Genomic DNA, 14,424 nt, shown 5'->3' with positions numbered 1-14,424 from the left:
TTGGCTGTCGCTGTTGCTGGGGGAAGGGGCAGGGTTTAGGGATTGGTGGCTGCTGTTGCTGGGGTGGAGGGCAGACTTGAGTTTCCCGCCCACGCCTGGCTGTTGCTGCTGTCGGGGGAAGGGAAAAGGGCGGGCTGGATTTTTCCGCCCACACCTGGCTGTTGCTGCTGTCGGGGGAGGGGAAAAGGGCAGACTGGAATTTTCCGCCCTGCGCCTGCGCAGGGAAAAGGAAGAAGAAGGGTGCCGCCCCACAAGGCATCGGGTGGCGCCATCTGGGAGGAGGGGCGGCCGCGGAAGCATGGCTGCCGAGAAGGGGAGACCCGAGGGCACTCTGCGCCCATGCCGAGCTTCCTTCAGGGGTGGCGGTGAGTCCGACCAGCCACCCTATTATGGGGGCAGTGGAATTAGGCCTACCGCGGCCGCTCCCCTGCCAGGCCAGCAAACCACATTTCAGCCCGAGGGGTGACCGCATTTGTCCCTTACTATTCCATTACTTCCTACTTTCACATTTATTTGATTTTTGGTAGTGAACTGTTTGAGTCCCTTCTCATATCCTTCAGTGTATATTTTTCAGATACTTTCTTTGAGGTTAGCATGAGGCTTAAATTTAATATCCTAGGGCAGCGGACTTGGCCCAGTGGTTAGGGCATTCGTCTACCACATGGGAAGTCCACAGTTCAAACCCCGGGCCTCCTTGACCCGTGTGGAGCTGGCCCATGCGCAGTGCTGATGTGCGCAAGGAGTGCTGTGCCACGCAGGGTGTCCCCCGCGTAGGGGAGCCCCACGCGCAAGGAGTGCACCCCGTAAGGAGAGCTGCCCAGCACGAAAGAAAAAGCCTGCCGGGGAATGGCGCCGCACACATGGAGAGCTGACACAACAAGATGACACAACAAAAAGAAACACAGATTCCCGTGCCGCTGACAATAGCAGAGGCGGACAAAGTCAACGCAGCAAATAGACACAGAGAACAGACAACTGGGGCAGCGGGGGCGGGGGGGGGGGGCGGCAGGAGGGAGGGGAGGGAAATAAAGAAAGAAAGAAAGAAATCATTAAAAAAAAAATACCGAGGTAAACTGTTTGAGGGGATGAAAATTTGGGATTAATCGATGTAGGCGAAGCTAATGTAACATTGTGAAGATAACTGACACCATTAGATTGTGCATGTGAACATGGCTAAAATGGGAAATTGTGAGTTGTGTGTATATATATATGCATGTTACTATAACACAAAGTTATTTTTATTTTAAGTTGGTAAAAAAATAAATAGGGAAGTATAGCAGTTTAATACGATTGATGAATTCCAAAAAGAAATCTTGGATTCTGTTTGTAAGCTGGTCTTTTTCTCTGGCATATTAGATTTTACTGGATTATGTTGAGCCAGTAGGGTGTTGCGTCCCCACCCCTTCCTTGCAAAGGACAGAGTTGGAGCTTTTTGATGTTGGAGGTTTTCGGTGTTGAAGTTTTGATGTTGGAGTTTGACGCTGAAGACTTAGGCTGGGGCCCTGGGATGCAAGCACAAGAAGGAAAGAGAAGCAAGATCCTGGCAGGGAGGAACCCAGGAAGCCTGAGCCTGACAGCCGTCGGCAGCCATCTTGCTCCAACACGGGAAAATACACTTTTGATGAGGGAAATAACTTATGCTTTATGGCCTGGTATCTGTAAGCTCCTACCCCAAATAAATATCCTTTGTAAAAGCCAACCGATGTCTGGTATTTTGCATCAGCACCCCTTCCACTGACTAATACAGGAAGAATAGCCAAATACCAAAAGGCGGCCCAGCAATCTCTCGCGTGGTCTACGCTCCCTCTTTGCAGGAGGCGGGTTTCCTGGGTAAGGAGGCGCAGGGCACAGGTCCTGGGGTGGGCGGCCCAGCCTGGAGCAGAGGCTTGGGTGGACTCGAGACGCAGGGCCGAGGGCGGGAGTGGGCTGGACTCTGCGCCTTGCCCTCCTCCAGGGCCAGGCGGTCGCGATGGTCCCGCGGGCACGGGTTTGGATTGCCTTCTTCCTGAAGGGGCTGGACTCCGGCTGACCGCTTTGCAGACCACACAGCCAAACGTGTGGTCAGTATGAAGCCGCTAGGCGGGGCAGGGGGACACCAGGGATTTTCCCGAGAGGCCACTGAGCTTCCTGGGACCCCCTGGCCTCCCTGTGATAGGGGAAAGGAAGGCTGGGGTCACTGTCCCGTGTGGAATCAGGTCTCCTCCACTGCCCTGGCCCTGAAACACGCCCAGCTGTTCAGAGGGCCTGAGGCCACGAGGCCACCCAGAGTCACGAGGAGCCAAGATGAGCGCCTCCAAAGGCCCTGGGGTCCGCAGGGGGCCTGGGAGGGGGGCGCGGTCTGGCCCTGCTGCCCATCTGCCGAGCTATGCTGGGCCGCTGCAGCTGCTGGCCTTCCTCTCCCGGCAGGGCTGGCCATCAGCAGGGGCGCTCTCCTAGCTCAGCTCCTTCCTGCCTTCACAGTGACCCCTGGCTCTGGTGTCCTGCGCTGTCCCTGGACGTGCAGCCTGAGGCCAGCCTCCAACATAACAGCTGATGGGCTTCTCCCACCTGCTCTACGGCTCTCCTCTTGTGGGGGGTTGGAGCTACGTACACCAGAAAACCTTGCCCTAAACTTCATCCATTGCCGTGGGGATGAACGCCCGGTAAGAGGACCTTTGGATGAGGCTGCTTCAGGGAAGGCGTGGCCCGCTTCCACGGGGGTCCTGGCCCTGTGGTGGGAGTCCTTTTTCAGCAGAGTGAAATCGAGACTACAGAGATTAAAGCCATGGGAAGCAAGAAGCTGAAATCCAAGAGAACCGGATTGGAGAGAGAAGCCGGGAGAGGCCACCGTGTGCACTGCCCAGTAAAAGAAAAGCACCAGGGGTCCCCGGCAGCCAGCCCCAGAACGCCCCAGTTTTCCAGGAGAAAGCATCGCCTTAGTGAAGCCTTGAGTTTGGACTTCTTCTAGCCTCAAGACCCAGGGTCAATAAATTCTGTTGCTTAAACCACTGTTGTGTGGTATTTGCTTTAGCAACCAGGAAACTAAAACACCTCCGCAGGAACAGCTTCATTTCACTAACAGGCTCAGCACACCGAGATGCCCCCGGTATCTGGCCTGTTCCACCTGCCGTGGACCACGAGCCCTGCCTCAGGGTCCGCCTGTTTGGGAGGCTTTGCCTACATGGTTGCCCAGGATGTGAACCTCGACCTGGTGGCTCAAAGACATGAAGTGACTGGCCCAGCAGCAGTCAGTTACCTAGGAGCAGAGCCGAGACGGAAACCAGGTCTCCTGACCCCCAGGGATGAATCAGACATTTACGCTGGGGGAGATGATTTCCACCCCAAGATGCCCACACCCTCACTTCTGGAACTGGTGACTCCATCGCCTGACATGTCAAAAATGACCTTGCAGGTGTCACGAGGGTTACAGTTCTTGAGATGGGGGAGATTGTCCTGGGTTATCTGGGTGGGCCTGATCTACTCACAGGGATCCTTAAAAACAGTGAGCCTTTCCTAGCTGGGTCAGAGAGAAAAGACGGAAGAAGAAGAGATGTGAAACGGAGGGAGGCGCAACCTGCCATGCTGGCTTTGAAGATGGAGGAATGGGCTGGCCTCTGGAAACTGGAAAAAGCCCTCTGCTAATAGCAGCAAGAAAATGGGGTCTCAGCCCCAGAGACCTGCATTCTGCCCACAATCCACAGGATCAAGGAAAGGGATCCTCTCCTGGAGCCTCCACAAAGGAATGCAGCCTGGGGACACCCTGATTTTCACAAAGGAGACTTGCACTGGATGTATGCCCTGCAGGACTATAAGCTAATCGATTTGTGTTGTTTAGGTTTCTGGGAGTTTGTTACGGCAACAAGGGAAAACTAATACGTACACATTCTGGAGAGATCCAGAACCCAAGGAAGAGTCCATGGAGCAGTCTCCAGAAAGGGCGTCTCTGGTACCTCTGTGGGGCTGCCATCGACTGGCTCGGTGGCCAATGCTTTCATTCTCTGCATGTCTCTACTGAAACGTCCAGTTCATAGGAGAGAATCCACTACTCCCAGCTGGGGTCACACGCCTGCGACCAAGGGAGAGGGTCCCATGATTGTCATCTCCACCAAACCACTTGGGTTTTGGAGGCGGGGAGTTCCTAAAAGGAAGGACTGTGGATCTGCCAAGACACCAGTTGCCCGTGGTGACGGGGGTTCATCGGTTCTTCTATGAGAAACATTTAAACACTTCTCAGCGGGGATTTCCGTGCTACATAGGGAAGGGAGTAAAAATATCATCATCATCGTCACAAGTACCAGTCCCCTGACTCTGCCCCCACAGGTTGTTTTGTATTTCGGTAACAGTGGCTGGTCATTTTTGTCTGATAGCAAACCTAGCCTCTCTTTAGTGCCTGCCGGTCACCGCTGGTACCACGGGTGGAATGAGCAGTTCCTGGCCATGGCATGGAACATGTGGCGCTGTCCTCTGCTTCTCAAGATCCCTGGGTGATCCCTCCTGTCTGGCTGATCCCATAAACGTCCCCTCTGATGAGGTCACACGCACAGCTCTGCGGCCAGCAGCCCCTCCAGGGTGCTGGCATTTATTACCATGGAAATCGCTGACAGCCGTGTTCATGGTTCCTTGACATCTCAACTTCCCACGGAGGCTGGAGTGAAAGAACTGCCTTTCTGCCTTTTGTGTTTCTTTCTGGCCTTTGGGTGAGTTCTGTGGCAAATACTGCTGGTCGCCTACTGAATATCTAACCTTCCTTTCTTTCTTAGAAAGAGTATCTTCATTGGACACACTGCTGTTGAGTTAACAAACTATATTTCCCAGCCTGCCTGCAGCACGAAGCATCTGTGTCTGGCCATGAAATATAAGTGGAATAATCCCATGCAACTTCAAGGAAGTATCTTTATAGGGGAGGGATGTGGCCTTCTTTGCTCCTTCCTCCAGGCTAGGATGCAGATGTGGTGGCAAGAGCTGCGCTGCCAACTTTGATCATGAGGCAGCAGAAAACATGGCAGTGCAGCAAGATGGTACAGCCACCCTCTCAGCCCTGGACTGCTGCCTTCAGACTTCACACTTTCACTTGGCAGCTTTTGACGTCTCCAGTCAGACTTGCTCAGCTGAGGTAAATTTATCAGAAGGTCATGCTTGGCTATAAAGGAGATGGCTGTTCACACTGGTCATACGTGAAGAGCCAAGAGGCTCCAGGCACTGGGCCAGCTGGTTGCACTAACACACCAGGGCCAGAGGTGTTTGTGCATTGCCCACCCACTGCCTAGTGACTTGGTCCCTCCCTGATTCTGCCCCTGTGGGCTGTCCTGCTGCCACCTGTCCCTGGAAATCTCCAGAGTGTGGTTATAGCTTCGGCCTCTTCCTGGCTCAGTTTTCTTACGGCTCTCATAGGGCTCAGGCTTTTCTGTTTCTGCCCTTTCTATACTCTCTCCATCATTTTCAAATTCCAGAGAGACTCTCAAAAGGTTGGTTAATTGCATTGCTGCTGCTTTGGACAGAACTCTCCTACAAAATAGCTTCATTGGATCAAATGCCTTCCTGCTCCTGGGATCAGTTATCTATTGCTGCATAACAAACCGCCACCCACTGAGCAGTTTAAAACAACACATTTATTACTGCAGTTTCCATGGGTCAGGAGTCCAAGCATGGCTTAGCATGGCTTAGACCCGAAGCAGGTGACTCAGAGTCTGCCTTCTCGTCTAGAAGATAAGGAAGAATCTGCTTCCAAGAGCACCCAGGCTGTTGGCAGAATTCATGGCCTTGCCGCTGCAGGGCCGAGACTGGCCCCTTGCTGGCTTTTGGCTGGAGGCCGCCTGGACTCCTCGAGGTTGCCTGCAGTCCCCAGAGACCTCTCGCAGTTCCTTGCCACATGGGCCACGTGGCAGCTTAATTCATCGAGCCAGCCAGCAAAGCCTCCAGAGCAAGTCCGCCAGCAGGACAGTCTTCCGTGCTAGAACACAGCCACAGAAGTGACGTCCCATCACCTTTGCCATACTCTGTTGGTTAGAAGAAAGTCACAGGTCATGCCCACATTGGAGGGAAAGGAAACATATCAGGGCGTGCACACCAGGAGGCGGGCGTCATGAGGGGCGCCCCCTGGAGCCTGTCCATGGCACAGAGTGTAGGTGTAGTTGGGGTGGGGGCAGTTGTACAGGATGGGGGACTGAGTTTGGCCTAGATAATAAACTGATGGTTATAAAAAACAATGGATGTGAGTTCAAAGTTTCCACAGCCTATATAGGAATGGCTCATTTCATCTATACAAGATTTGAAATAAGTATTCTCATTTTACAGATGAGGAAACTGGAAGGGGCGAGGCTTTCCCTGGTTGGGAATGTGGGCCAAGGGGAGCATCTGCACTTAGAGAACCCCCAAGGACTCTATATATTAGCCCGCCGGGTCCTGCCAGAGTAAGAACCAGCTGGGTTCCGATGGCGGAGAGGCTGGGGAGACCTTCCTCAGCACTGGCAGACCGCATGTTGGCATTGGACTGACTACCACAGGTCACTTGCCTTGAGAATTTGTCCTCCTTGTTGGCAGAGGGCCCTTCTCTAGAAAAATACCCAGCAGGTGTGCCCGTTACAGCACAATCCTTCCGTATTATCTTGTGTAGACATCATTTTCAAGAAACCACAATACCAATGAGCTCATGGAACTTTGGCAGGTGCTGGAATACCTGAGTGTGGAAGGGACAACCTGGCTAGAGAACAAGGATGTCTTCAGACTCAGTTAGCTTACTCAGCTCAGTGGATGGGAATTCAAAATCCAGCAACAAAACCAGGGGCATAGCATGCGTTTTCCCTCAAGGGTCCGCTATATGAGGAATGGGGATATGAACAAATAAAGCAACAGAGACTGTCCCTGGTAACTAAGGACAACTCAGATTTCATTCATGTACTGGAGATGTGTTGGTGATTATACTTGGCAAACACATACTGAATGCCTCCTGGATATAAAGTCCCATAGATGCAAGATACAATGATGAGTCATTTCTCTCTCCTCCTACTCCAGAAGGAATAAAAGATAGGCACAAATTAGTGCTGTAATAGAGGTACTGAGGAAATTCCACGGGGGTATCCTAGAGATTGGGGAAAGGAAAGGGGTTTGAGGAAGACTTCTTGGAGAATATACTTTTTTTTTTCTGTCAGGAATTACAGAATTGGCAGAACTCTAGTAGATGATTACAGAAAGTTGAAGCGGACAGAGTATTTCAGGTTTGAGCAAAACCCTGGACACCAAACTGTGGAGAACTGATGGAAACTGGTGTTAAAAAGAATATCCAGCATCTGAGAGGTAGGAGGGGCTAAATTATTAAGGTCTTTGAATACTGGGTTTACGGGATTGGAATGTATTCTGAAGTTATTGGAACGTCACAGATGGGGTGGAAAAGCTCAGGTTAGTGATTCGGTGTCCCTGTGAAGGACAGGCAGGGGTTAGGAGAGTAGAGCGAGGGCTGCTCTACTGCGACGCAGACAGGGAACGGTGAAGGCTCGGGGCGAGGCTAACAAAGTGATTGCAAAGGACATAGACAAGTGTATCACCAGTGCAATATAGCAACTTTGGGAGAGGGAAGAGTGGGGAGTAAGAAGCCTGCAACTAAAGGCAGAAATGATGGTGATGCCCTTAACCACGCCCAGGAACCCAGGAGGCAAGACCGGTAAGTGCGGCAAACCAGTCAAAGCTTGTCAGTATGTCACGTTTGAGGGGCTTGGAAGACAGCGACGTGGATTGGTACAGCACTTGTATGCTAAGTGAGTTACTTTTCGAAGATGTTTGGGAATGAAGAGAAGAAAGTGAAAAAGAAAAGGAGCTTGAGGGAGGCGGGCTGGTATCTGAGGCTCACTCTTGGGCCCTGAGCTACTCTCTTCCTAGCAAGCAGCGGTCTTAGCCATGCAGTGACAGGAAGAAGGGATGTGAGCCCCATTTATACCGTCATCAGAACTCCCGGGCCTAAACTGCCACCTGGGGAGGGAAGCTGGGGACGAATCTCGTCCAGCAGACCCTGGTTTTGCCCCAGCGTCTTGGGCCACGGCCCCTACAGGTGTAAAAACTCCACCCTCCACCCCCAACAAAACAAAACGGCACCAGCCCGTGCCCCTGGGCTGCTTTACGGGCCGGGCAGCGCGCCCAGGGGCGTTTGCCAGGATCCCCTCCCCGAGCCCGCCCGCTCTGCCGGCCTGGGCCTCGGCAACGCGAGCCCGAGCGCCACAGGGGGCGCGGAGGCGGGCTCGACCAGGAGAGCCCCTGCGGGCCACAGCAGCGCGGCCTCCATTGCCCTCTTCCCGCGCCGCACTCCCCCGGCCCTTCAGGAAAACGGAACCTAGTGCTGTCGGGCCAAGGCAAAGCGGGGGGACCCACGGTCTTCCCATTCCGCGAAGACACCAGGTAGACAACCTCCCGGCCGCAGAGGGGTGTGCGGTCCCGGCCCAGGTCGCCGGCAGGCCCCGCCCCGGCTCCCACCTCCCGTCGGGCCCGCCCTCTCTGCGCCGCGGACTACATTTCCCAGAAGCATCCGAGGCCGCGGGAGGCGGACCCTCCCGCTTCCCCGCTCACACTGAGCAGCCATTGGCCTCCTCCGTGGAGGGCGGGGACACCCCCAGCCAATCGGGGGGAGGCTCGTTACGGCGGCGGAAGCAGCGGCGCTGGACTGAGGGGTGGGGGGCAGAGCGCTAGCGCCCCGGCGGCGGCGGCGGGTCCGGAGCCCGAGGACGGCGGCCCCGGAGGCGGCGGGCGCACGGGGGAGAGCTCGAGGCGGCGCGGCGGCCACTCGGCGCAGCTCCCAGGTAATGGCGGGACGAGCGCCGGAGCCTGGAGGGGAGGAGGCGAGGGGGCGGGGCGCCGCGCCGGGTTGCAGCGTCCATCCCGCTGCGCGTCCCGGGGAAGGGCAGTGGACCTTGTCGTCCCCGGCGGCGACCTGGGCTCCTTTGCCACCCGCGCACGGCGGTTGGGCGGGCCGCAGGAGCCGGCGTCCCGCGGCGGGGAAGGGAGAGGCGCCTGGGAGGGCTGGGCCGGCGCGGCGTGGGGGCGTGGCGGGCCGAGCCTGGGCGGGGAAGCGCAGGCCGGGGCGCGCGGGCGGACGGCCCAGGGAGTTTGGCTCCCGGAGCAGTTTAAAGTGACTCTCCACATCCGGGCCCTGCGCCCGCCGCTTTCAGACCCGGCCTAGGCGGGGCCTGCCGGCTCCCCGCCCCCTTTGCCGGGAGCGCCCGTCTGCTGCTGCCATTGGCCCGGGCTCGAGGGGCTGGGGGCGCCCTGGCGAGGCTCGCGCCTGATTGGCTGGCCGCCGGCGGGGGGGCGGGGCGGGCCCGGGGTTCGCCGGCCGCGGCGGATTGGCGCTGGCTCCGGGTGACACGGACGGCGCCGGGCCAATGGGTGGCGGGGGCGGCGGGAGGAGGCTCGGGCCGCGATCCCGGAGCGGGGAGGCGGCCGGGCGGCGGGGGCGATTGCGGTCGGCGGGGCTGGACAGCGACGTTCGGCCCGCGTCTTCCGCACCTCCCGCCGGGCGCTGCGGGCGGCATGGGCCCTCCGCGGCACCCCGCGCCCGGCGAGATGGGAGCGGCCGGCGGCCGGCGGCTGCAGGTACCCGGGCGCGCCTGCTGTTCTGGGGACCCCCCCGAGACGGAGCCTCGGAGACCCCAGTGGCTGGAAACGTGTCCGCCACTCGCGGCGGGGACGGGTTGAGGGCGAAGGGGGAAGACCCGGAGAGCTGGGCTCCCGGGGAAGAAGTGGGACATGAGTTTAGTGAAGGTCTCGCGTCCGTCGGGCTCGGTGGGGGGTTTGGGAAAAAGGGAAATCGGTGAATGGAGGCCTTTTACAAAAAAATGCGTTAGAGAATTTCTTTCGGGTCAGGTCTTGAACGACTTCTGATCCTCACTTAGGACCTCGCCTCTTCTCTCCGAATTCTGAGATGGATTGAGAGTAGTTCTGTTCACCTTGGTGAGAGGGTTGAAGCTTTCGTGGAGACTTGTGTTTCTCCCTAAAATTTGGCACAGATAGGCACACATGCATTGTGTCGATAGCGGTCCTAAGGCTGTTGTACAAGATTCCATGTCAATAGTAGTAAAAAGGAAAAAAAAAACCAAAAAAAAAAAAAAGATTCCATATCGACTCTTTAGTGTAGCAAGCCACAGGTTATTTAGAAGAGTCATAGTCTCCCCAGCACTGTAGAAATGATTTTATTACCAATTGAGCCTTCACACACTAAAACTTACAGAATTTAGATGGTTTCTGCACTGTTTATCATCACAAGAGATTCTTTTTTTTTAGAAAAATGATGCTGCATTTGCTTTTCTAAGGGAAGATAATTTCTCAATATTGCTTCTAATCTCAGAATCCAGCAATAATCATGACTGTATGTACTGCAGGTGGAGATGAGTTCTCAACAGTTCCCTCGTTTAGGAACCCCTTCCACTGGATTGAGCCAAGCTCCTTCCCAGATTTCAAACAGTGGTTCTGCAGGATTGATAAATCCCGCTGCTGCAGGTAAGATGTAATATGTTCTGCTATATAACAGTGTTGCCAGTTTTCTAATTTAAAAATTAGCAAAATCCTTTTCAAATTTCAATAAATAACAAGCAATTTTAGTTTGAGGAAGAGATGTATTCAGTACACAAGACTTCATTTACATGTTTAGAACCTACATGCAACTTTTAGTAAAGCTTGCCTACAGAATGTATTTTTAAAATACTTGGATATGCTCCTGTTCAAGGCACAGAAATACGGTAAAAGCTCCATGAGGGAGGCCAAAGGCATGTAGAGGATAGGTCGTGCCATTTAGGAGTTTACTATCTAAGGAAATAGGTTGGGTGCTATCTAAGAAAATAGGTTTGAAAAAGATCGGGTGCTTTGAGTGGTGTAGACCAGTGTTTTTTAGTGGGGGGATGATTTTCCTACTAGGAAATGTTTGTTGATGTCTACGGGCATTTTTTTTCCTCCCAGCTGGGGGTGCTACAGCATCAGCAGCCTGAGGCCAGGCATGCTGCTCAGCAGCCTGCTGCGCACAGGCCATTGCACAACAGAGGGATCTGGCCTAACGTGCCAGTGGTGCTGAGGTAGCAGAGCCCTGTGGGTGACAAGTGTCCTGGGAGTCGGAAGAGGAATATTCCTTCGCTTTTCAATTTCATTCCTCTTGATTCTTTCTCGTGTTTTCTTTCTCATCTTGCTTTGTATCAAATCAAAAGGTGGCATTGCAAAGTGAAGTGCAGTACTCCTTTTCTGTGTTCCTTATGGCAGATGATACCACCGTCTACTCATTGCTCAAATCAAGAACTCCGGCATCATCATAATTGCTTTGTCTTCTTGTTACCTCTGATGTATGACCATGTAATTTCCTGCTGCTTTGCCTTCTAGCTCTTTACTTTTCTTTTTAATTACTTTTTCCAGTTTATTTTCATTCTCATTGGACTTGTCGATACCTGAAGTTACTTTATGCCTCCTGCTTAATAATATCTACTTACTTGTTGAATGAATAATGCAAATTCCCCATTTTCATGACCTGGGGCTTCTGTACATTCCATCCCTTCCGCTGCAGTCTTCCTTCTTCCTATTCATACTCACTTCTTTGGCTAATTCCTGTTCTTCAGATTTAATCACAGATGTCACTTCCTCTGCTAATGGCGTCCTTGCCCACTCCATCATCCACAGGTCCAGTTAGGACCTCCTCCTAGACTGGCCGCACGAGGGCCGGGATTTTGTCTGTCTCATGCCCCTTCATGTAGGCTGCCCTTACTACACAGTAGAGCTCAAAGGAGTGGTCAGTAAGTTCTTGTTGAGAGATTCGAAGTTCTTTTATTCCTTAACAAATACTTTTGACAGTGTTTTATCCTTGAAACAAATTCATAATTTGTTGTAAAGAAGCATCGCTAAAGAATATTTTTAAACATTTATTCTTTGCAAGGAATTATATAGCTCATTTTAAAAGATGTTAATTAGGAATAATTGCTTTCAAACCTTGTTGACTAAATGAAAAGGTAATCATTGAATCATTGGCTAAGAACAGAATGTCTGTAATTTAACTTCTGAAAAGCGTATATGTATATGGAAGTTTATTTCTTAAATTGCACTTTAAAAGTATATGAAAGTTTTTTTACAAATTCATTATATAGTTATTTATAAATTCTAGCAGTGAACAGTGAAAGTTTTTAAATATCATTTATAGTAATATCAAAACATGAAATGGTAGCAAAAATTGTGATTGTAATTAACATCACTGATTTCTACACCTGAAAGTGGTTAAAATGAGAAATTTTGTGTTGTGTATGTTACCACTTTTTTTTAAAGCATGAAGTACCTAGGTATAAATTTACCAAAACTTTTGCAAGACCAATAGTCTGAAAACTAAAACATTGCTAAGAGAAATTAAAGAAAACCTAGAAAATAAGATGTATCATGTTCATGGATTAGAAGACTATTTTTGAGATATCACTTCTACCCAAAGGGATTTGTAGATTCAAAGAAATCTAAACAAATTCCAGCAGGCTTTGAAAAATTATTAACCTGATTCTAAAATTGATAGTGAAATTAGAAGGAATTAGAAGAGGCAAAGCTATTTTGACCAAAAAAAAAAAAAAAAAGTTGGAGGACTCTGCTACCTTATGCCAAGACTTACTGTAAAGTAAACAGTAAACAAGACTGTAGACTGTAGATAGAGTTATAAATCAGTGGAACAGTGTGGAGGATTCAGATAGACCCACACGTTTTTGGTCCTTTTTTTTTTTTTAGTGCAGTGGTTATAATTCAGTGGGGTAAGCTAAAATTTCCTAGGTCACAAAATATATTATTCATAAAAGAAGAAATCAAAACATTGGATTTTATCAAAATTAAAATAGACTGAATGAAGATGTAATACTTCTGCAGAGGACTTAAATACTGAATATAAAAGTCAATTTTACAACTCAATTGTAAGAGGACAAACCATTTGATTTTTTTTTAAGTGTGTAAAATATTTGAGTAGACACTTCACAAAATATATGAATCCCAAAGAAGCACATGAAAAGATGCTCAACATCATTAATCCTCAGGTTAGAGCAAACTTAAACAATGAGAAACTACTGTACACCCACTAGAATGATTAAAATTAGAAAACCTGGCAGTTGTTGTGGACCTGGCAAGTACCACTCTTACACTTTGGTTGGCAGGAATGCAAAATGCTCTAGCCTTTTAGGAAAATATACACTGTCCAGGATTCCCATTCCTAGGTATTTATTTACCCAGGATAAATGAGACCATAGGTTCATACAAAGGCTTGTACTTGAATGTTAATAGGGGCTATATTTTTAATAGCCCTGAAGTGGAAACTGCCCAAATGTTACCACCCAGTGACTGGATAAGCAAATAGTGGTGTATCCATATGATAGAATACTGCTTGGCAATAAAAAGGAACAAAATCCCAGTACACACCACGGGCATTATAAGAGAAAGAAGCCATTCACAGCATATTGTGTGATTCCATTTATATGAAAGTCCAGGAAAGGCAAAACTCTAGTGATCAGTGGCAGCTGGGGATGGAAGGGAGGAAATTCCAGCAGAGGCACAAGTGAACTTGCTGGAGTGATGGAAAATGTTCTATATCATGCTTTTATTGTGGTTATACAACTGTATACTTTTGTAAAATTTTATCTAATTTTAAAGGTGAACTTTACATGATACATAAAGGTGATTGATTGAAAATTGGACAAATGAACCATATACCTCACAAAATAAAATATATATAAATGGCCAGTGGTCGCTTAAAAAGACGTTCAGCATCTCAAGTCATCTTGGAAACGCTAATTAAAGCCACAGTGAGAGACCTGCTGGCATGGCTGTGGGGTCAGCGATGAGGAGGGTGAGGAGCAGCTGGACTCCCTTCCTCTGCTGGTGGGAACGGAAGGTACTCTGGCCTTCCACCTTTACCTGCCAATTTGACCTAGCCCTTCTGCTCCGAGGTGTTGGTGAGGATGTTTGTAAAAAAAAATTATTGAACTCCTTACTCTTAGAATAACCATTTAATTGTATGTAAATTATACCTCAATAAAGTGATTTCAGAAGTCAAAATTTAAAAATTCTAAACGATCTGGGGGAAAAGTTAGTATGCAATAAGATATAAAATATTAGTATTCCCAGCCAGCAGTTGTACTTTCAGAAATTTTTTTCCTGGAGAGATCACTGGACAAGGGCTTAAAGATCTTTGTATATTCAGCCAAAGTTGCTGATAATAGGAAAAAAATGGAACTAACCTAAAATCTCATCAGTGATAGCGCAGTTAAGAAAGCTTTAGTACATCTATGCAATGGAATTCCATTTAGCCTTTAAAAAGTGATGCTGTGTTCTACATTCTATATGACTCAGCAATTCTACTTCTAGGTATATAGCCAACAGAACTGGTACATATATTCACCAAGAAACATGTGCAACAATATTCATAGCACTGCTGTTCGTGATAGCAAAAACCAAAAAGTAGCCAAATGT

At 50.3% G+C, this 14,424-nt stretch overlaps 1 protein-coding gene and 1 long non-coding RNA gene across 8 annotated transcripts in view; one reads left to right on the top strand and one right to left on the bottom strand.

Annotated features, from left to right (window-relative positions):
* Positions 1-1,218: 1,218 nt before the first annotated feature.
* On the bottom strand, positions 1,219-8,444 carry LOC111763984 (uncharacterized). Its single transcript, XR_002796698.3, has 3 exons — positions 8,300-8,444; positions 6,916-6,981; positions 1,219-5,975 (listed from the first exon to the last, which is right to left on the bottom strand). It is a non-coding gene; the product is annotated as an uncharacterized lncRNA (long non-coding RNA).
* Positions 8,445-8,636: 192 nt separating this feature from the next.
* The window catches only part of SAP130 (Sin3A associated protein 130), a 77,652-nt gene continuing 71,864 nt past the window's right edge, over positions 8,637-14,424 (top strand). For 3 of the 7 annotated variants that reach the window (XM_058301190.2, XM_058301187.2, XM_058301191.2), the window contains exons 1-2: positions 9,466-9,555; positions 10,341-10,458. In XM_058301190.2, coding sequence (XP_058157173.1) covers positions 9,493-9,555; positions 10,341-10,458 — 181 coding nt within the window. In that variant the 5' untranslated portion in view covers positions 9,466-9,492. Of the gene's footprint in view, positions 8,763-9,442; positions 9,556-10,340; positions 10,459-14,424 lie in introns of those variants that run through there. The other 4 variants (XM_058301189.1, XM_058301192.1, XM_058301188.2 and 1 more) reach the window with 3 other exon arrangements.

Source organism: Dasypus novemcinctus, chromosome 7 (genome assembly GCF_030445035.2).
Source record: "Dasypus novemcinctus isolate mDasNov1 chromosome 7, mDasNov1.1.hap2, whole genome shotgun sequence".
Taxonomy (NCBI): domain Eukaryota; kingdom Metazoa; phylum Chordata; class Mammalia; order Cingulata; family Dasypodidae; genus Dasypus; species Dasypus novemcinctus.
The sequence above is the reverse complement of the archived record's forward strand: the minus strand, read 5'-3'. Positions and strand labels throughout refer to the sequence as shown.